The sequence below is a fragment of the Toxotes jaculatrix genome, chromosome 10 (assembly GCF_017976425.1).
Source record: "Toxotes jaculatrix isolate fToxJac2 chromosome 10, fToxJac2.pri, whole genome shotgun sequence".
NCBI classification, from domain to species: domain Eukaryota; kingdom Metazoa; phylum Chordata; class Actinopteri; family Toxotidae; genus Toxotes; species Toxotes jaculatrix.
The window spans coordinates 14,991,142-15,014,772 of NC_054403.1; the positions used below are offsets into that span (position 1 = coordinate 14,991,142).

The 23,631-nt window shown below is 42.2% G+C and overlaps 4 protein-coding genes across 5 annotated transcripts in view; all 4 read left to right on the top strand.

Annotated features, from left to right (window-relative positions):
• The window catches only part of LOC121188170 (protocadherin gamma-A4-like), a 205,088-nt gene that overhangs the window by 8,577 nt on the left and 172,880 nt on the right, over positions 1 to 23,631 (top strand). The window contains exon 1 of one of the 2 annotated variants that reach the window (XM_041047778.1): positions 9,144 to 11,625. The exons of the other annotated variant lie outside the window; for it this stretch is intronic. Within the exon in view, the coding sequence (XP_040903712.1) occupies positions 9,238 to 11,625 (2,388 nt within the window). The 5' untranslated portion in view covers positions 9,144 to 9,237. Of the gene's footprint in view, positions 1 to 9,143; positions 11,626 to 23,631 lie in introns of those variants that run through there. 2 annotated transcript variants of the gene reach the window in all.
• On the top strand, positions 4,913 to 7,318 carry LOC121188874 (protocadherin gamma-A12-like). Its single transcript, XM_041048820.1, has one exon. It carries the CDS (start codon positions 4,913 to 4,915, stop codon positions 7,316 to 7,318), a length of 2,406 nt encoding a protein of 801 aa, XP_040904754.1.
• Positions 13,864 to 16,230, top strand: LOC121188875 (protocadherin beta-16-like). The gene has a single exon (XM_041048822.1). It carries the CDS (start codon positions 13,864 to 13,866, stop codon positions 16,228 to 16,230), a length of 2,367 nt encoding a protein of 788 aa, XP_040904756.1.
• On the top strand, positions 18,094 to 20,642 carry LOC121188182 (protocadherin gamma-A11-like). Its single transcript, XM_041047794.1, has 2 exons — positions 18,094 to 18,124; positions 18,304 to 20,642. The coding sequence occupies exons 1-2, from the start codon at positions 18,094 to 18,096 to the stop codon at positions 20,640 to 20,642; spliced, it is 2,370 nt and encodes a 789-aa protein (XP_040903728.1).

The window sequence follows — 23,631 nt, forward strand, 5'->3', positions numbered from 1 at the left end:
CCGGGAACTTTTCTGATATTTTTCAGTCTCAGTGCTTGTTGTTTTAGATAAGATTATTTCCTCGTTCATGGGAAGCTTCCAATACCTTGTAAATCATATTATGCCACATACTTTAAAGGGTCTGGTTGGCCATGTTTCAATTATGTTGTACACCTACTTCTCATAAATGACAAAAATGGGCTTTAGATTTGAGGAGTCTTCAGGTGTAACAAATTCTCTGTCCTTTATCTCTATATTATTAATGTCACCTTCATATTGACAGTCAATATACTGCATATTTCCCTCAAAAACATATTCATGTTTCATCTATGTTTCTCTGTAAATCTAAAGTAAATATCAGTGAAGTATTGATTCTTATTAGCTTTACATCATCTCATACATTACTTAAGTAATTTAGATGGTCACTTCCTTCACTATTTACGTATTTTAGGTGATTCTTGCATAAGGTGTCATTTTGCCCCGTGTTTCTAAAATGTTATGATTTGAGACCAAAGCAGTTGTTGTAAATTGCTCTCATACCATCGTAAGAAACATGTAAGCACATTGATTTAAAAGCTAAACTTAACATACTTCGTTTAAAGACACGGATGTAAATGCTCAGACAGATTTGAGTATTTTTTCACATCCAAAAAAAAAAAAAAAAAAAAAGCATTGCCCTAGTGAAACAATGCTGTTGTTTTCGAAGTGCTCTTCATGTTGGATCTTCTTTACATGTCTCAAGACATTTCACCACAGTATTTCTCTTTTAAATTAATGTGCTCTCCAAAGATGTCAGTTTTCATAAGTGTGTGACTTGCACAGACTCGCTCCAAGTGGTCAATATGCAGTTTAGTGAAGAGACTCACGATGTCGCTATGCACCAGCTGTAATAATTTGTGTGTCTATATCCACCCACTGCTGTCGACGCATAATGTGAGTTAAGGTGTTGCAGTCGCTCGTCGAGACAGGGAGAGACTTGCTTTTGCATTGTGACGATTTTGGTTAAATACTTGTTTTTTTTGTGGGGGGTCGTGCTCCTGTATACCGACTTTAGTAAACGTTTACTGTTTCAGTTCGGCAACACGATGACTGTCGCGGGATTAATATTACAAAGCTGTGCCGTTGCTTTCCTCCTCCATTCTTTGCATTTTGCCAGTGGAGATATAAGCTATTCTTTTCCGGAGGAGATGAGACGTGGATCCGTGATCGGAAACATCGCCAAAGACTTGGGTCTTGAAACAAGCACATTATCCGCTCGAAAGGCCCGGATTGATACCGATGGAAGCGACAAGCGTTACTGTGAAATAAACCTCCGTAACGGGGATCTGATTGTTGCCGAGAGGATTGACAGAGAGGGCCTATGTGGGGACAAAGCATCCTGCGCTTTAAAACAAGAGCTCATGTTAGAGAATCCATTGGAACTGCATCGAATTAGTCTGCATGTCCAGGATATAAACGATAACTCCCCGCAATTTAATAAAGAATTGATTCATATAGATATAAGAGAATCCGCGGCAAAAGGTGCTCGTTTTCCAATAGAAGAAGCACATGATGCGGATATAGGCAAATATTCAGTTCAGACGTACAACTTGCAAAGGAATGATAATTTCATTCTGGGCGTTGGAACTAATTCTGTGGAACTTGTGCTAAACAAAGAGCTTGACCGTGAAAATTTAAAGGAAATAAATCTGCTTCTCACAGCTCTGGATGGAGGTTCTCCTCAGAGGTCAGGTACTGTGGTTATTCACATCACTGTGCTGGATGCTAATGATAACGTCCCAGTGTTCAGCCAGGCCGTTTATAAAGCCAGTCTGCCTGAAAACTCTCCACTAGGTGCTGTCGTGCTGACAGTGAGTGCTACCGATGCAGACGAGGGACTAAATGGAGAGGTTACATATGATTTTGGACATATTTCAGAAGATGTGAAGTCAGTTTTTACTATAGATCATAAGACCGGTGACATAAAATTGTGTGCAGCGGTCGATTTTGAAATAACTTCATCATTTGAACTGCGTGTCACAGCAAAAGATGGTTTGGGATTAACCTCTTATGCCAAAGTCATCATAGATGTAACAGATGTGAATGACAACGCCCCCGTAATATATCTGAAATCACTGACTAACCCCATACCCGAGAACGTGTCACCTGGTACAGAGGTGGGCATCATCAACGTGCAGGACAGAGACTCTGAGAATAACAGACAGGTCCGCTGCTCCATTCAGCAAAATGTCCCTTTTAAGTTGGTTCCTTCCATTAAAAACTATTATTCTCTGGTGAGCACAGGACAACTGGACCGTGAAGTGGTGTCTGATTACAACATTACAATCACTGCCACTGACGAGGGCTCTCCACCTCTGTCCTCCTCTAAAAGTGTCCAGTTATCTGTAGCTGACATCAACGACAACCCACCTGTGTTTGAGGAACAGTCGTACAGCGCATATGTGAGTGAGAATAACAAACCTGGCTCCACTTTATGTTCCGTTAGTGCTCGAGACCCCGACTGGAGACAGAACGGTACAGTGATTTATTCTCTGTTATCCGGTGAGGTGAACGGTGCCCCGGTGTCCTCCTATGTGTCAGTTAACGGAGACACGGGGGTGATCCACGCTGTGAGGTCGTTTGATTATGAACAGTTCAGGAGCTTTAAAGTCCAGGTGATGGCCAGAGACAACGGTTCTCCTCCGCTGAGCAGCAACGTGACCGTCAGTGTGTTCATATCGGATGTGAACGACAACTCTCCTCAGATACTGTACCCCGCCCCGGAGGGCAACTCCTTCATGACCGAGCTGGTCCCCAAAGCTGCACACGGAGGCTCTCTGGTGTCCAAAGTGATAGCGGTGGACGCGGACTCCGGCCAGAACGCCTGGCTGTCCTATCATATAGTCAAATCCACTGATCCGGGACTTTTCAGTATTGGTGTCCACAGCGGAGAGATCAGGACACAGCGGGACATTTCTGAATCTGACAGCATGAAACAGAACCTTATTGTGGCAGTGAAAGATAACGGACAGCCCTCTCTGTCTGCCACCTGCTCCATGTATTTACTTATTTCTGATAACTTGGCTGAGGTGCCAGAGCTGAAGGATATTTCTTATGATGAGAAGAATTCCAAACTGACCTCTTACCTGATCATCGCTCTGGTGTCAGTGTCCACCTTTTTCCTGACCTTCATCATCATCATCCTCGGTGTGAGGTTTTGTCGCAGGAGAAAGCCCAGACTGTTGTTTGACGGAGCAGTGGCCATCCCCAGCGCTTATCTCCCTCCTAATTACGCAGACGTTGACGGCACAGGAACTTTACGCAGCACGTACAATTATGACGCCTACCTGACAACAGGTTCTAGAACGAGTGACTTTAAGTTTGTGACGTCATACAATGACAACACACTGCCAGCTGACCAGACTCTGAGGAAAAGTCCAACAGACTTTGCTGATGCATTTGGAGATTGTGATGCTTCACCTGAGGTAGGAACAGGTGTCATCCTTGTTGTTAGGCATTTTTCATATTAAGACCTCTTTGAATTTTCCATCCTTTTTTTTCTTTGTAAACATCAGTTTTAATAACGTAATATACAATTACCTTAATCAAAGTTTCATCATATAGATTAATTTCAGGTTTAACTCTACTACGATCTTCAACAGAAAGTCATCATTTTCATTTATTCATCAAATGCATACATTGAGCATGAACATGCATCGTGGAGTATAATAAAATGTAACGGTGTAGTTGTGTTCTAAGGCTACTTTTGGTGCCTCTTGAGAATGGTTTATAGGTTTTCCACTGTGGAATGCAGCTATCTCAAATGTTTTCGTTTTTTGAAGCTGTTGATCTATTTTTTTTGTATTTTTCTTCCAAAACGTGGACTACCTGTTCACACAGCATCGGTGTGTCTGCATGTGTCTAAAGAGCAGAGCTGCAGTTTGTTCATTGTGTCTCTGTCCTTGGTGCTGAACTTCGCGGTGACTGTTGTGATGTGTTTTCTGGAGCAACTTTCCACCCTCTTTCTTTTTTTGCATATCTTAAACGTTTTGTTTGCTATTTATTTTACCAGTGTGTTTTCTTGACTAGTCTTTGTGATATTTTACACTTAATATTCGAGTTACGCATCTTTATTAGCAACAAATACAGCGAAAATGACACTGAACAGACTGAGAGCTGTATGTCATCAGTGAGCAGCGTTCCTCGTTTGTAAGTGCACCTCATTAACGAATTATTTTCATTTACTACTATTAACGTTTATATTTATGCCTGAAGCATTTTGTCACCTCTTTGTCTTCAGTGTCAAACTAAAGTTAAGGACAAAGTTGTCTCCAACAGAGCAGCATGATATCTTGCTTGTCTTTCTGCTATTTTGAGTTGTTTGTGTTCCACATTTATCTTTTATTAGCGTGTGTAATGCAGTTGAATTTTTCGTTGGATGAAGCTGGAGGCAGATATTTGCATGTCCTTCAAAACGGTATGATTTAATTTATTGAGAGAGAGTGATCGAGTGAGAGGGAGATGAGTCTCTGGGCACTCTTAAGTCGTTTAACTGGTAGGGATATCATCTGTTGTCAAACTTTACTTAACATTTTGGGGAATGTTTCTTTATAGTGTCTTGTAAGTTTCACTTTTCAATGACCAAAAAAACACAAAATCTCATTATTACTCTTTTCAATACCAAACGATCTGATCATGTATTAAGAACATTTGCATCACTTTTGTAAAACTGCTATATTTCATTTATACTCACGGTGTCACTATAGACCAGCTATGGAGTCAAACGTTAAGCTTTCTTTGCACACCACCCATCAGTGCTATCGACCACCCCTGCGTTCCCTACAGCGTTCAACAAAGACGACAAATGCTCGACGGGCACATATCCTCCCTGGATAACGTGTTTTAATGCTTGAAACTACCGTGTTTTTCATTTGTGTAACGCTGTTTTAGGACGATGCAGAGGCGGCTAGTTGTTCAAAGCTGTGGCTTTGTCTTTTTCTTTGTTGTGGTGCACTGCGCTCACGGAGACCTGAGCTATTCTGTGCAGGAGGAGCTGAAGCGCGGATCTGTTATTGGAAATATTGCCAAAGATCTCGGGCTGGAGGTGGGCAGACTGTCTGCTCGCAAAGCTCGAGTTGACATGGAGGGAAACGACAGACAGTATTGCGAGATAAACCTTCGAAGCGGGGATTTATTGGTTGGGGAAAGAATAGACAGAGAGGAGCATTGTGGAGAAAGGCCTTCGTGCGTTCTGAAATTCGACTTGCTCTTAGAGAATCCTTTGGAGTTACACCGGTTGTCCCTGCAGGTGCAGGACGTGAACGACAATGCTCCCGTTTTCCCGAAGGATATTATAAAGCTGGAAATTACAGAGTCAGCTGTCAAAGGAACCAGATATCGCATCAATGCAGCACAAGATGCAGATATAGGCAAGAACTCCGTTGAAAGCTACGTTTTAGAACCAAACCCTCACTTTGTGTTCAGCATTCAGACGACGAGTGCTGGCAGTAAATATGGTGAGTTGGTTTTAAATAAAGAGTTAGACCGAGAGGAGAAGCAGGAAATGAAGTTACTGCTCACGGCTGTGGATGGTGGTTCTCCTCAGAGATCCGGGACTGTGGTGATACACGTCATTGTACTTGATGCTAATGATAACGCCCCAGTGTTCACTGAGGCCGTTTATACAGCTACATTACCGGAAAACTCCGCTTTGAAAACAAAAGTTGTCACAGTAAGTGCATCAGATGCGGACGAAGGCGTGAATGGAGAGGTTACGTATGAATTCAGCCGACTCTCTGATAAATCGCAAAAACTTTTTGCACTGGATGAGAAAACAGGAGAAATCAGTGTGACAGGTGACATAGATTATGAAGAGGGATCCAGATATGAAGTGTTTGTAGAGGCCAAAGACGGTTATGGACTCTCTTCAGAAACAAAAGTGATTATTGACATCACTGACGTGAATGACAACGCACCGATTATATATCTAAAATCACTGTCTAACCCCATACCTGAGAACGTGTCACCTGGTACAGAGGTGGGCATCATCAACGTGCAGGACAGAGACTCTGAGAATAACAGACAGGTCCGCTGCTCCATTCAGCAAAATGTCCCTTTTAAGTTGGTTCCTTCCATTAAAAACTATTATTCTCTGGTGAGCACAGGACAACTGGACCGTGAAGTGGTGTCTGATTACAATATTACAATCACTGCCACTGATGAGGGCTCTCCACCTCTGTCCTCCTCTAAAAGTGTCCAGTTATCTGTAGCTGACATCAACGACAACCCACCTGTGTTTGAGGAACAGTCGTACAGCGCATATGTGAGTGAGAATAACAAACCTGGCTCCACTTTATGTTCCGTTAGTGCTCGAGACCCCGACTGGAGACAAAACGGTACAGTGATTTATTCTCTGTTATCTGGTGAGGTGAACGGTGCCCCGGTGTCCTCCTATGTGTCAGTTAACGGAGACACGGGGGTGATCCACGCTGTGAGGTCGTTTGATTATGAACAGTTCAGGAGCTTTAAAGTCCAGGTGATGGCCAGAGACAACGGTTCTCCTCCGCTGAGCAGCAACGTGACCGTCAGTGTGTTCATATCGGATGTGAACGACAACTCTCCTCAGATACTGTACCCCGCCCCGGAGGGCAACTCCTTCATGACCGAGCTGGTCCCCAAAGCCGCACACGGAGGCTCTCTGGTGTCCAAAGTGATAGCGGTGGACGCGGACTCCGGCCAGAACGCCTGGCTGTCTTATCACATAGTGAAATCCACTGATCCGGGACTTTTCAGTATTGGTGTCCACAGCGGAGAGATCAGGACACAGCGGGACATTTCTGAATCTGACAGCATGAAACAGAACCTTATTGTGGCAGTGAAAGATAACGGACAGCCCTCTCTGTCTGCCACCTGCTCCATGTATTTACTTATTTCTGATAACTTGGCTGAAGTGCCAGAGCTGAAGGATATTTCTTATGATGAGAAGAATTCCAAACTGACCTCTTACCTGATCATCGCTCTGGTGTCAGTGTCCACCTTTTTCCTGACCTTCATCATCATCATCCTGGGTGTGAGGTTTTGTCGCAGGAGAAAGCCCAGACTGTTGTTTGACGGAGCAGTGGCCATCCCCAGCGCTTATCTGCCTCCTAATTACGCAGACGTTGACGGCACAGGAACTTTACGCAGCACGTACAATTATGACGCCTACCTGACAACAGGTTCTAGAACGAGTGATTTTAAGTTTGTGACGTCATACAATGACAACACACTGCCAGCTGACCAGACTCTGAGGAAAAGCCCAACAGACTTTGCTGAGGTTTTTGGAGACTCAGATGGTTCTCCTGAGGTAGGAACATATTAAATATCACCTAACTCTCATTTCGGTGATAAGTAAAACACATTCTCGTGTTTTGCTTTGGTTCTTTGAGCTTGAACCGTTCGTCATTGCTGTGGTCATTCAAGAGGTGGCGGTTTAAGATACTTTAAATGTGTCTTCAGGTCGTTTGGAATTAATGATTGTGCCTAATAACTTTATATATCTGCATTTGGACAGTCTCACATTAAAAATAGAAAGGTATCAAGTATCAAAATCGTGACATTAATTTTTATCAAATCGTGTTTGGCGTGGTGAATTCCATCTGCTTTAAAGGCCATTTTCCATTCCATTACATTTAAGTCCACCTTTTTGTATGTGGTTTTATGAATGCTTTACGTTTGCTCCCCAACTATGCAGTTTGTTTCTATGTCCTTGAAGCTGAATTCCGTTGCATTTGTGCATTTTCAGAGATATGTTACCCCAGTGTTTCGCGCTGTTTTCATTCTTCCCCTTAGCTTATGTTTTTAATTGAGTTTTCTGTGATACTGCTTTTTCTACTATATGGTTTTCCTGCTTTGATGTTTTCATGAATTTGTCCTTGATCTAATATAGTTTCATTGTGAGAGCCTCCTCTTGATCCATAGTCAGTAGTATTCCAGTGTACCAATATGAATACATTGAAAACGGAGCCTGCTTGTTGTTTTGCTAGTGGGTTGTCCTCTTCATAAGTTCTCTCTGTCTGTGTAAAAGTACTGATATAGTCTTGAAAAATACTTCCTTGAGTTAATAATCCATGCAGAAGTTTTTTCAGTGTGACTCCTGCAGTCAACGTTTGACAGCAACTTGCTAAAAGAGTATTTTTTTAGTGGACATTTGATAGTTTTGTATGTGACACATTTCTGTTGTTATAGCTTAAATAGAATTTTAGCAATATTTTCTGAACTCTGCATCAATTGTTTATCACTGTAACATTTTAATGTTTGACAAACTTCAGAGTCAAAATATGTGGTAGAGCAGTAACACACCATGTTTACAAATGTATCTATAAAACAAGTCTGACCTTACTGTGTTTCAGTATTTAATAATATATTTGTTGCTCATCATGGGAGTATCAATTATGAAAAGACATATTAAGCTGATGTCTTCTCTGTGTTGTCATAACTCTGGTAGGAGCACGATCACTTTAAATCGATCCATCTTTGATTTCAGGGCATTAACTTAAATTTTGAAACAGTTTGTGATACGTGTGAAAGCACATGGGACTTCAGTGTATAGTTTTCACCAGCCAGCAGATGGATTAATAGGTTCAGTCTCATGGGTTAAAATGCAATAATATGTTTCCATACGCTCAACATCTGCAAAATTACTGTGTCAGGAAATGACTATCAGGAGTGACAATGGATTTTTGTACATCAGTCCTCTTGCAATTTTAAGATAACATGAAACAGCAATAGAATGAATCTGAAAGGGAAACGGTCCCTGCTTTTTCTTCAGATATAGTATAGTTTATGGACTTTTTCAAATTGTTGTTTGGAAACATGAACTGTTCTCCAGACACAGTTGCAGCAATTTCATTTTTCCTTTTGCCTTTTTTTATTGAACGTTGGCCAATTAGTAAAGCACTGTTGTGGCTTTTATTGTTGTTGTTTGGATACATAAGAGTCACTGAATGGTTCCATTTCTCAAACATGTACAAAAAGCATACATTGCATTGCTGTACCTAAGAAATACTCATGGTGTCAGTATGTACCAGTGAACAGGAAGCCACGGTCATTCTCCACCCTTCAGTGTCAACGAATGCAAACACTGCTTCTGCTATTGTGCTGCAGTTCACGAAAACCGCTTCGTGTCTGACCTGATTGGACGTTTTCGGTTTATTAGAATACTTGACGGGTGATTCGCTCGTTTATTTAGACCTACTTAGTAATAGTTTGAATGTGATTGTGCTCTTTCTCGCAGTAACAATGGAATATGACAGATTTGTGTGGCACTGCGGCCTCGCTATGTTTTTTCTCTTGTTCCTCCCCGTCAATGGAGACGTGAGCTACTCCATCCCGGAGGAGATGAAACGTGGATCTGTAATCGGAAATATCGCGAAGGATCTGGGCCTTGATGTGGGCAGACTGTCCGCTCGCAAGGCTCGTATCGATACTGAGGACAACAGTGTGAACTACTGCAGTGTAAATCTCAACACCGGAGACTTGATGGTGCAGGAGAGGATTGACAGAGAAGGGCTTTGTGCGAAAAAGGCGTCATGTGTTCTAAAACAGGAACTCGTCCTGGAAAATCCACTAGAGCTTCACCGTATTAGTATCCGTGTTCAGGATATTAATGACAATTCACCGCAGTTTAAAGAAGATTCACTGAAATTTGAAATACGAGAATCGGCAGTCAAGGGTTCGCTTTTTCTGCTAGATGAGGCACACGATGGAGACATCGGAGAAAATTCTGTTCAGGGCTACTCACTACAGCAGAATGATCACTTCAAACTAAACGTTAAGTCGAAAGGCAGTGGACGAAAATATGGTGAACTGGTCTTAGACAAAGAGTTGGACAGAGAGGACAAAAAAGAGATTATGTTGTTACTTACCGCATTTGATGGAGGCTCTCCTCAGAGATCAGGTACTGTAGTTATACACGTCACTGTGTTGGATGCTAATGATAATGTACCAGTGTTTAGCCAGAGCGTCTATAAAGCCAGTCTGCCTGAAAACTCTCCTCTAGATACGTTGGTGATCACAGTGAGCGCAACTGATGCAGACGAAGGTTTACACAGCGAAATCACTTATGCATTTGATCATGTTTCAGATGAAAACCAAGTGTTCTTTGTAAATCCTAAAACCGGAGAAGTTAAAGTGGCTGGAGCTATTGATTATGAAAAAGAATCGTCATATGAGATGCAGATCAGCGCTAAAGATGGTCTGGGACTGGCGTCATATACAACTTTAATCATAGAAATTACAGATATAAATGACAACGCCCCAGTTATACACGTGAAATCACTGACTAACCCCATACCTGAGAACGTGTCGCCTGGTACAGAGGTGGGCATCATTAACGTGCAGGACAGAGACTCTGAGAATAAAAGACAGGCCCGCTGCTCCATTCAGCAAAATGTCCCTTTTAAGTTGGTTCCTTCCATTAAAAACTATTATTCTCTGGTGAGCACAGGACAACTGGACCGCGAAGTGATGTCTGATTACAACATTACAATCACTGCCACTGACGAGGGCTCTCCACCTCTGTCCTCCTCTAAAAGTGTCCAGTTATCTGTAGCTGACATCAACGACAACCCACCTGTGTTTGAGCAACAGTCGTACAGCGCATATGTGAGTGAGAATAACAAACCTGGCTCCACTTTATGTTCCGTTAGTGCTCGAGACCCCGACTGGAGACAAAACGGTACAGTGATTTATTCTCTGTTATCTGGTGAGGTGAACGGTGCCCCGGTGTCCTCCTATGTGTCAGTTAACGGAGACACGGGGGTGATCCACGCTGTGAGGTCGTTTGATTATGAACAGTTCAGGAGCTTTAAAGTCCAGGTGATGGCCAGAGACAACGGTTCTCCTCCGCTGAGCAGCAACGTGACCGTCAGTGTGTTCATATCGGATGTGAACGACAACTCTCCTCAGATACTGTACCCCGCCCCGGAGGGCAACTCCTTCATGACCGAGCTGGTCCCCAAAGCCGCACACGGAGGCTCTCTGGTGTCCAAAGTGATAGCGGTGGACGCGGACTCCGGCCAGAACGCCTGGCTGTCCTATCATATAGTCAAATCGACTGATGCGGGACTTTTCAGTATTGGTGTCCACAGCGGAGAGATCAGGACACAGCGGGACATTTCTGAATCTGACAGCATGAAACAGAATCTTATTGTGGCAGTGAAAGATAACGGACAGCCCTCTCTGTCTGCCACCTGCTCCGTGTATTTACTTATTTCTGATAACTTGGCTGAGGTGCCAGAGCTGAAGGATATTTCTTATGATGAGAAGAATTCCAAACTGACCTCTTACTTGATCATCGCTCTGGTGTCAGTGTCCACCTTTTTCCTGACGTTCATCATCATCATCCTCGGTGTGAGGTTTTGTCGCAGGAGAAAGCCCAGACTGTTGTTTGACGGAGCAGTGGCCATCCCCAGCGCTTATCTCCCTCCTAATTACGCAGACGTTGACGGCACAGGAACTTTACGCAGCACGTACAATTATGACGCCTACCTGACAACAGGTTCTAGAACGAGTGACTTTAAGTTTGTGACGTCATACAATGACAACACACTGCCAGCTGACCAGACTCTGAGGAAAAGTCCAACAGACTTTGCTGATGCATTTGGAGACTCTGATGGTTCTCCTGAGGTAGGAACAGGTGACATCTTTGTTCTGAGCAATTTGTGTTTGCAAGCTAACTTTTCATGCAGTACCCATAGCGTAACATTTTTTCCTTTCTTGTCATCTTTGAAAACACGATTTTAATTGTGTGACACACTGCTGCCATGAAGTTTCCTTGTTTAGGTTCATCCTGTTTTTAAAATGATTGCTACCTTCAATGCGTGTCATTACTGTTATCAGTTCCTAAATACATGCATTAAGCACTGCGATTAATCATGGAGTTTGATACCAAGCTCTTTTTTTTCCCTCCTGTCTCTTTCACCAAACCTATATTTCTTTGTTCACACAGCATTGGTTTGCCTGAGCTGTCTAGAGCTTTGTCTCTGTCCTTGGTGCTGAGCCTTGCTGTTGCTCTTGTGGTATATTTTCTGGAGAAACTTACCACTGCCTCAATTCATCATTTAAGTGTTTTAGATCACAGTTTCACTTAAACTGTGTTTTACTGACCACTGTCTGAGGACAAATCCAGTTGACTTTTCCAGTGCTTTTGGAGATTCTGAAGTTTCCCACCTTAACTCATACATTAAACGGCAACTCAGATTGATGTGTTAAGTACAATAACGTGTCTAATTAGATTTCATTGTGAAAGCATGGACCTGTATCCTTCCCAGTGTAAATGTTCAAAACAAATCAGGAGAACATCTTACAGAATTACTTAAAATCTTAAAACATCTTTCCTTTACGTCTCCAAATCTTGGAAACTTTGGGAGATTTAAGAGAAAGGTGCAACTTTAGTGAAGGCTACAATATCTGCGCATTAACAGAGGTCAGGGAGGATTATTTACCTGGGCGAGAAGAGTATGGAAGGTTTTAAGCGTTTTACAAGCTCCCTCCTCCTAAAAGGTCAGGGCATCTTCAGCAGAGGATATTGTATATGGCCGTGCCAGCAAATGATTTTCTGTCTAATGAGGATCATAATGCTGGAAGGGACTGTGAGTTTTGTGGCATGCTTGAGTCTGTGCCTCATGTATTTATTGGCTGTCAGTGCGTGCTACCTTTGCTGTCTTCACTATCTAACGTCTGTGTGAAGATAGGAGGCTTTTTCTCTGAGGATGTGTACATACTGGCGCTCATGTACTCTGTGCGGACAAAAGACAATAGCCACATTCCTCAAACAGCATAATAGCTCTGAGAGCAGACTACTGGTGGACCCTGGGTTATTGTGTTAAGGGCTGGTCTCTGTGCATTTTAGGGCTGAGTATGAAATCTGTGTTTTTTGTGAATGAATTTGAGATGTGTCAGAGGATGTGGCGTGTTTATGAGTCTTTTTGTAGCTTGAGGGGGGCTAAACTGGCTTTCTGTCTATGACTGGGGCTTTTACTGTTTGGCTTTGATGGAGTCTGACCTGTGTGTTGGTTTGGTAGGTGAGAGCTGGATATGTTGGTTTCCTTTTTTATTTTTTAAAAAGTGTGATGCACAGTGCCATATCTAGTGTTTGGTAGACATTCTTTAATGAGGAAGGTTAAAAGTAAAGTATATCTCACTGTGTCTCTCTCTCTTAGAAGAGTAATATTTCTGTAAGCTTTTATTTATGGCACTTTGCTTTCCAGAACATTTGCTTTCTGGACATATTTTTTTTCTTAGTTTACTATGATAGATTGTAACAACCTGTTGTATGTGGTTTTCCAGTACACAAGTCTGTCAGAAGTTTAATCTGTCATACACATATTTTACAATATCTGCGTTATCACATGTTCTCAGGAAACTTGGCTTTATAATTTCAGTCAGAGATGTTTTCTTACTACGTTCCTTTGGAAAAAATAGCTTCAGTGTTTAAAATTGATGAGTACTACTCATGTATAATTATGACAATGACACTTTTCTAACACTCACAGTTTGTATTGTGTTATGAAGTTGCATAAAATGTTAAACCAATTAATATAATTTCTATATAATTTTAATATGCCACTTGTGCTACGTTATTTTTATCATCATCATCAGTATTTTTACTGTCATTGTCTGCAGTCTGTTATTTCTTCATTCCCACTCGTGGTGTCGCTATTTGCTAATCTACGTTAAGCATTTCCACTCCACCCTCCGGTGTGAAGACCAATAAAAGGGTGGATGTTTAGTAGCTCTTGGTCCGAGGATGAATACAGCGTGCCACTGCCCTGCTGTCGATTGTCTTTTGACTAAATAGCACAATCCTTCTTTGAATCTGAAATCTAAACGGGGTTTTTTTTCTGTACCAAACGCATTGCCATGATGTGGCGCCAAATGAGCTGCTTCGTTTTCTTTCTGTTGTGGCAAGCCGCGCATGGGGACGTGAGTTATTCCTTTCAGGAGGAAATGAAGCGCGGATCTTCTATCGGGAATATAGCGAAGGATCTTAACCTGGATCTGAGTCAGCTCTCTTCTAGAAATGCCCGCGTTGATGCCGCTGGGAATCGCAAACGCTATTGTGATATCAGTCTCAGCACTGGGGATTTAATTGTTGCCGACAGGATTGACCGAGAGGAGCTTTGTGGAGAGAAGCTGTCGTGTGTAATAAAACGCGATCTCATACTGGAGAATCCTTTGGAACTGCATCCTTTCAGTCTGCACATTCAAGATATTAATGATAACTCTCCACAATTTAACGAAGAATCTGTCAATATAGAAATTCAAGAGTCGGCAGTCCGGGGGGCTCGTTTTGTGATAGAGGAGGCGCACGATGCGGATGTAGGCCAAAATTCAGTCCAACACTACAGCCTTAAGAAGAACGATAATTTCATTTTGGCCGCTAATGGAAACACAATAGAGCTTGTTCTTGATAAAGAGCTTGATCGCGAGAAACAATCAGAAATTAATTTGCTCCTCACAGCTCTAGATGGAGGCTCTCCTCAGAGATCAGGTACCGTAGTAATACACGTTACTGTGCTGGATGCTAATGATAACGCCCCAGTGTTCAGCCAGGCCGTTTATAAAGCCAGTCTGCCTGAAAACTCTCCTTTAGATACTGTAGTGGTCACAGTGAGCGCGACTGATGCAGACGAGGGAGTCAATGGAGATGTGACTTATGACTTTGGTCATGTTACTGAGGATGTGAAGAAAGTTTTTAGTATTGACCGTAAGAACGGCAAAATAAAAGTTAATGGCGTGATTGACTTTGAAACTGTTACATCCTATGATTTGCGCATTAAAGCAAAAGATGGTTTAGGATTATCGTCATATACAAAGGTAACAGTCGATGTCACCGATGTCAATGACAACACACCTGTGATCTATGTGAAATCTCTGGCCAATCCAGTACCAGAGAACGTGTCACCTGGTACAGAGGTGGGCATTATTAACGTGCAGGATGCAGATTCCGATAATAACCAAAAGGTCCGCTGCTCCATTCAGCAAAATGTCCCTTTTAAGTTGGCTCCTTCAATTAAAAACTATTATTCTCTGGTGAGCACAGGACAACTGGACCGTGAAGTGGTGTCTGATTACAACATTACAATCACTGCCACTGACGAGGGCTCTCCACCTCTGTCCTCCTCTAAAAGTGTCCAGTTATCTGTAGCTGACATCAACGACAACCCACCTGTGTTTGAGGAACAGTCGTACAGCGCATATGTGAGTGAGAATAACAAACCTGGCTCCACTTTATGTTCCGTTAGTGCTCGAGACCCCGACTGGAGACAAAACGGTACAGTGATTTATTCTCTGTTACCTGGTGAGGTGAACGGTGCCCCGGTGTCCTCCTATGTGTCAGTTAACGGAGACACGGGGGTGATCCACGCTGTGAGGTCGTTTGATTATGAACAGTTCAGGAGCTTTAAAGTCCAGGTGATGGCCAGAGACAACGGTTCTCCTCCGCTGAGCAGCAACGTGACCGTCAGTGTGTTCATATCGGATGTGAACGACAACTCTCCTCAGATACTGTACCCCGCCCCGGAGGGCAACTCCTTCATGACCGAGCTGGTCCCCAAAGCTGCACACGGAGGCTCTCTGGTGTCCAAAGTGATAGCGGTGGACGCGGACTCCGGCCAGAACGCCTGGCTGTCCTATCAAATAGTCAAATCCACCGATCCGGGACTTTTCAGTATTGGTGTCCACAGCGGAGAGATCAGGACACAGCGGGACATTTCTGAATCTGACAGCATGAAACAGAACCTTATTGTGGCAGTGAAAGATAACGGACAGCCCTCTCTGTCTGCCACCTGTTCCATGTATTTACTTATTTCTGATAACTTGGCTGAGGTGCCAGAGCTGAAGGATATTTCTTATGATGAGAAGAATTCCAAACTGACCTCTTACCTGATCATCGCTCTGGTGTCAGTGTCCACCTTTTTCCTGACCTTCATCATCATCATCCTCGGTGTGAGGTTTTGTCGCAGGAGAAAGCCCAGACTGTTGTTTGACGGAGCAGTGGCCATCCCCAGCGCTTATCTCCCTCCTAATTACGCAGATGTTGACGGCACAGGAACTTTACGCAGCACGTACAATTATGACGCCTACCTGACAACAGGTTCTAGAACGAGTGACTTTAAGTTCGTCAGTTCTTATAATGACAACACGCTGCCAGCTGACCAAACAATAAGGAAAAGCCCAACAGACTTTGCTGATGCATTTGGAGAAGTAGAGGAGTCCTCACAGGTATGAATAACCTATGTGGCATCAAATTGTCTTCATAGAAATAAGTTCAATGAAAAACACAGTCCTCTGACGTTGTAGTTTCAGTTTCACGCATATGATATATAAGTCTGTTTTGTCCAAACTATTGTGCATAATTCTTCATTTTTCTTCCTACCCTTGGCACTTTTTTATAGAATTGTTGAAACTTCAGGTATTGTAGGTTTCATTTTGATTGCTCTTTGCAATTGTCTGTCTCTCTTTATTTTGAAAGGAGCTCATAGTGTGTTGTTTCTGAACATCCATACTTCCAAGCCTTCTATCTTAACAGTTGTGTGCAACTCTCATAAATATTTTTAAGCTGCAGGTTCTTGGCATCATCCTAGTTTCATTGTTATTTGACGCTTAGTGATTGGCTTTCATAGTTACTCACTGGCTTCCTCTGTGGATTCACCAAACACTTGTCATGTGGTTTTTCATTCATGTTTGATCTGGCACTGTTAATGTTGTTCTGCCTGCATAAAAGATGACGTGGCATTCCTTTTTTAGAGGCGGAATTTCTTGCGTTTGTTTTCAGTGTGTTATTATTAGTGTTTTTTAGTAAAATTTTAGTAAAATGCAGAGAGTAAATTTCCCCAGCTTGAGGGATCAGTAATAAATACCAGTAATACATTTTTCAATTACAAAACCACAGATTCTGTGGCAACTTATAACTTTAATTAAATGCAGCTACCTTCGTGACAGATACAAATTCTTGAATAGCGATGTATTTGTCAATATCACTAATAATCTTGATAGCAACATACAAATGTGCAGTGTGACTGATTTTTGGCAGTCATAATCCTGATACTATTCCTTTTGTCTATAGCGTATGATGTCTCTCATATGATCACATAATCATTGTTAAAGAGAAAATGATTTCTTTGGCCATATTTACCACCATATTTCATTACCAATAGATGACTTTGTTGTTGAATATTTCTGGCAAGCACTGATCTTTCACTATAGCCCAGTGACATATGTTATTATGGTATTTATAGCAGAGTTCTCTATATATCTCCCAAGTTGGATGAATGAAAGTCTAGTTAAATATGCTATTGTCTGATGATATCTCGAGCACAGGTGGAAGATACTGCTTGATGAATGAATGTGTTCATATTCAAAGGTAGTGAAGTAGTAAACTTAAACAACTGCAATCACTGTAACACTGGTATTAGTAGTGTAATATAAGGTTGCAGTGGTGTATTGGTGGCACTGTTAAGAGTCGTGTGTCAAGCATCAAGTTTTCCAGCTTTCTGATTTTTGCATCGAGTTTTCTCTTCATTTCTTGCAGTTGTCTGGACATATAATGCTAATAGAAGCAGTTTCCTTGTCAGAATTTAAACTTTTCTTTTTTTTCTTCTTTTTTAAATAAACATGAAGCATATCCCCTTCTCTTTCTGGAGCCTGTAAAATTAAACTCTCATCAAAATATTGGAGCTGACTGGGATGTCAGGCCAAGTGGGGGCACTGAGAGCCCTGCTCTGTAACTATTTGTAGACAACCTGAACTCAGTCACTAGACCTGTTGTCTATGTAGCTTGTCTATGTAGTTATTTATAAAAAATAAAAGGGCATTGTGTCTTCTTAGCCTGACCTGAATCTGTCTGCAATGCACTGAAGTAAATGCATGCACAACTTGTTGCAGCTGTTTTCCTGGTTAGGACTGATTTTGGGCACTTGTCGCTGGAAATGTTGTACACGTCAAAGTTAATGTACTTAATGTTTTACTTAGAACTGTGCGCAAAGCTATGTGGACTACAGCCAGTTTAACAGTGTTCCTTTTTATTTTCTTTTTTCTGTTCATAGTTATTGTTGAAGTGAACTCACGGTGTCGCTGTACACCAGCCTTACAATGATTACGTTCCTCTATCTTTTGTGGACAGAGGTTCTTCTACGCCCATTGAGCGTTCCAGATATCAGCACACTGACGCTGAATTGCTCTTGTTATTTCTGTTTTGTGGCGACACAGTGTTTCCTCTATCTACTGTTCAGTGATTTAGAAACTCGTTATTCACGATGGACTTGAATATTGTCTTGTTTCAGCCGCGCTGCTTCTGTTTCCTCCTCCTTTTCTTGCATATCGCATATGGAGACATCAGCTATTCTTTTCCTGAGGAGATGAGACGAGGATCAGTTATTGGAAATATAGCCAAGGATCTCGGGCTGGAAACGGGCGCTCTCTCTAACAGGAGAGCCCGCATCGACACCGACGGGGCTGACAAACGTTACTGTGACATAAACCTGAAAAACGGAGAACTGATTGTGTCCGACAGGATCGACCGAGAGGGGCTTTGTGGCGAAAAAGCTTCGTGCATCCTAAGACACGAGCTTGTGCTGGAGAATCCTCTCGAGCTCCACCGGTTTAGTTTACACATTCAAGACATTAATGATAACTCACCACAGTTTAACGATGAATCGATCAATATAGAAATTCGAGAGTCGGCAGTCAGGGGAGCTCGTTTTGTGATAGAGGAGGCGCACGATGCGGATGTAGGCCAAAATTCAGTTCAACACTACAGCCTTAAGAAGAACGATCATTTCATTTTGGCCGCTAATGGAAACACAATAGAGCTTGTTCTTGATAAAGAGCTTGATCGTGAGAAACAAGCGGAAATTAATTTGCTCCTCACAGCTCTAGATGGAGGCTCTCCTCAGAGATCAGGTACCGTAGTGATACACGTTACTGTGCTTGATGCTAATGATAATGTACCAGTGTTCAGCCAGGCCGTTTATAAAGCCAGTCTGCCTGAAAACTCTCCTCCTGATACTGTAGTGGTCACAGTGAGCGCGACTGATGCAGACGAGGGAGTCAATGGAGATGTGACTTATGACTTTGGTCATGTTACTGAGGATGTGAAGAAGATATTTAGTATTGACCGTAAAGTAGGTGAGATCCGAGTAATTGGGGCTGTTGATTATGAAACTACTACATCGTTTGAAATACGCGTGAAAGCAAAAGATGGGTTAGGGCTTTCATCCTACGCTAAGGTAATAATTTCCATCACTGATGTGAATGACAACGCCCCTGTAATCAATTTGAAATCACTGACTAACCCCATACCTGAGAACGTGTCACCTGGTACAGAGGTGGGCATCATCAACGTGCAGGACAGAGACTCTGAGAATAACAGACAGGTCCGCTGCTCCATTCAGCAAAATGTCCCTTTTAAGTTGGTTCCTTCCATTAAAAACTATTATTCTCTGGTGAGCACAGGACAACTGGACCGCGAAGTGGTGTCTGATTACAACATTACAATCACTGCCACTGACGAGGGCTCTCCACCTCTGTCCTCCTCTAAAAGTGTCCAGTTATCTGTAGCTGACATCAACGACAACCCACCTGTGTTTGAGGAACAGTCGTACAGCGCATATGTGAGTGAGAATAACAAACCTGGCTCCACTTTATGTTCCGTTAGTGCTCGAGACCCCGACTGGAGACAAAATGGTACCGTGATTTATTCTCTGTTATCCGGTGAGGTGAACGGTGCCCCGGTGTCCTCCTATGTGTCAGTTAACGGAGACACGGGGGTGATCCACGCTGTGAGGTCGTTTGATTATGAACAGTTCAGGAGCTTTAAAGTCCAGGTGATGGCCAGAGACAACGGTTCTCCTCCGCTGAGCAGCAACGTGACCGTCAGTGTGTTCATATCGGATGTGAACGACAACTCTCCTCAGATACTGTACCCCGCCCCGGAGGGCAACTCCTTCATGACCGAGCTGGTCCCCAAAGCTGCACACGGAGGCTCTCTGGTGTCCAAAGTGATAGCGGTGGACGCGGACTCCGGCCAGAACGCCTGGCTTTCCTATCATATAGTCAAATCCACCGATCCGGGACTCTTCAGTATTGGTGTCCACAGCGGAGAGATCAGGACACAGCGGGACATTTCTGAATCTGACAGCATGAAACAGAACCTTATTGTGGCAGTGAAAGATAACGGACAGCCCTCTCTGTCTGCCACCTGTTCCATGTATTTACTTATTTCTGATAACTTGGCTGAGGTGCCAGAGCTGAAGGATATTTCTTATGATGAGAAGAATTCCAAACTGACCTCTTACCTGATCATCGCTCTGGTGTCAGTGTCCACCTTTTTCCTGACCTTCATCATCATCATCCTCGGTGTGAGGTTTTGTCGCAGGAGAAAGCCCAGACTGTTGTTTGACGGAGCAGTGGCCATCCCCAGCGCTTATCTCCCTCCTAATTACGCAGACGTTGACGGCACAGGAACTTTACGCAGCACGTACAATTATGACGCCTACCTGACAACAGGTTCTAGAACGAGTGACTTTAAGTTTGTGACGTCATACAATGACAACACACTGCCAGCTGACCAGACTCTGAGGAAAAGTCCAACAGACTTTGCTGATGCATTTGGAGATTTGGAAGAGTGTCCAGAGGTATGAATACAAATGACATTAGGCTTTTCTAAACAAACAAAACATAAATTTAAACCAAGTACTTATCTTATTTTAAATGAATTGCATGTTTAATACTCGGATATTTTTCTGGTATTAAAGTATTATGCTCCACTTTCTTCGCGCGTAATAGTGGGTTATGGTGCGTAATAGTTCTTTAGTGTCTTTTTTCACCCCTTTCTGCCAATCTCCTTTTAGTTTTATTTCAGTTGTTGCAAAAGGTTGTTTAATCGATTTCTGTCGTCTTTCTTTACAAGCTTTTTTTACCTACTAACATCAGTTTAAATTTAACTCCGGTTGGTTTAATTGTCGTTCCGTTAAGGTTTAACATTAGGCTTATAAGTTAAAGTCTTGATATGTTTAAGATGTTTGATAAGGTTTGTTAGTTTCCTTCTTGCTACATATGAATATATTCCTGACACTGGGTGTTTATATTAGTCTCAGAAATGTTATGTTGTTGTTCAGTTCAGCAGCTTAATGTCTCTTCGATCAAATTTGTCTTCACCCAAAAGTCTGGTTATTTTATTCCTAACTTTGCACTCCTCTATTGTCATTAAAAGCATGTGCGTTAGACAGGCACCATTCTTGGCTGATTATTAATTTTCGGACCTTTTGTTTTTGCTCAAGATAAAGTACATTTATTTTTCATTTAATGTTTTGACGTGGTGACTTTGATTTTTAAGAATATTTTTCTTGGACTGACATCAAAAGCTTACTCTTCAGTTTTTCACTATTGTGACATATTGTCTCAGAACATATGGAAAAGAAAAAACAAAACAAATATAAGTGCATGCAGCGCTTGAATTAAGGTATTACTAAAGCATTTTTACTCTATACCACTCATCAGCTGGATTGCTGAATGCTACAATATGATTGAGTTCCAGTGATCATCTCTGGAAAATTCTGCACCTGCCAGTTACAGTCTATAAGTTTCACCTAAGTGCTAAAGCATATCTTCAGCACAGTTTGAGGAGTATTGACACAGAGCAAACACTGTCTGAAGTCATATGTTTTCACATGTCATTTTCAAGGTGTGAAATCTTGGTCCCCCCCCTCTCATATTGTCTTACTCTGTCTCTCTCCCATCCCTCCCCTCTCTATCTTTTTGTCTTCTCAATAGACACAAACAGTAACGATCTTATTTCTCATGCATTCATTTCTTACTTTATACACGTGAGATGTTGTGCCTCTTGTGCCAGGTGGAATTTCAAATTGAGCTCTCTGACACTTACTCTTGATGGCTTCTCCTTTAGCAACTGTGGCTTGAATTATTCCTCATTTATAGTTGCTTTGGACAGGAGTGTTTTCTCTGCTTAAGCTCAGGTAATTTATGTTATAATAATATCAAGCAGACAGCTGTATATGCCTTAGAATGTGAATGACAGAAAACCTACATAGACATGATGGATGGCATCATCAGTAGTATATGCAGCGTTCCATTTGAGTCCAGTCCACTACGCCTTATGAACAGTTGTGTTTGTTCAGGCTTCCTTTAGTTTGAGTTTTGTTATGCTTGGTTGCTGTCTGGCCTGACCACTGTAAATGTAGAATACACATAATACAAATGTAGAGAGAAAAAACAACAATATGTTTTTGATTTTACTTGTAGTTTGTCAGTTTGCACTGTAGTGTCTGTCACACTGACATTCTGTAGGTGATCGTTACTGCTTAGTAATATGCTCTGAATGAATGACTTCTTATTTTATTTTATTCGTAACATTAAGAGTCATGTGTATTTTATTCAGTCTGTGTTTTCATTGTGAATATTCAGGCTTGGTCTTATGCTGTGATCTTGAGAGGTCATGCTGAGAAAATGAGGGGGTTTCCCATAGGAGTATACAGTGATTTTTATTATTTTTTATTCTATTTTATTTTATTTTATTTAGTGTGTGTGTGTGTATTGACTGGGTACCTGTCTTCAACCATTATTTATCTAGATTACCTGCATGCAACTATGTTTTGGTGAACATGAGGACAGGTGACTGGCTGGTCACTGTGTGAGGGAAGTGAAGTCTACATCACAGAAAGAAGACTGGATCCTTACAGTAACAAAACATGGGATTAAATGTTTTTCAGTCAGAATTTTATTAAGGCGAAAAAGCACATTCATAGTAAATTCAGAGTCTCGGTGATGATGTCATTCTGCATTTTTTTTTTTTTTGCGCTCTGTTAGACTTGATTGTTGACTTTGCTTGTTTCCGGATTTGAACTTTATGGGTAACTACAGTTATATATATTTCAACCACATCGTAGTAGTTGTAATGTGCGTTTACTGTGCAGATAAAGAGTAATTATAAGCAGTTTACAGCTACTTTGGAGAGTTCCTTTTGTTTATATTCTCAGTGTTTCTGTGGAGTCTAACTCACGGTGGCGCTATACACCAGGCTTAGGATGTGAATTCCTCAATCCTTTGGCGTGGACACGCATTATTGTGCTCGGGTATCCAGGCGCAATCACCCTGAAATCGCAGTTGCTGTTCGTTTTCTGACGCTGAACTGTATTTGTTCGCTTTATTCTTCAACCTGTTAGGAACTCATCATTGGAAATGGATTTGAAAACGATCTTGTTTCAGCCGCGCTGCTTCTGTTTCCTCCTCCTTTTCTTGCATATCGCATATGGAGACATCAGCTATTCTTTTCCTGAGGAGATGAGGCGAGGATCAGTTATTGGAAATATAGCCAAGGATCTCGGGCTGGAAACGGGCGCTCTCTCTAACAGGAGAGCCCGCATCGACACCGACGGGGCTGACAAACGTTACTGTGACATAAACCTGAAAAACGGAGAACTGATTGTGTCCGACAGGATCGACCGAGAGGGGCTTTGTGGCGAAAAGGCTTCGTGCATCCTAAGACACGAGCTTGTGCTGGAGAATCCTCTCGAGCTCCACCGGTTTAGTTTACACATTCAAGACATTAATGATAACTCACCACAGTTTAATGATGAATCGATTGAGCTAGAGATTCAAGAATCCACGGAC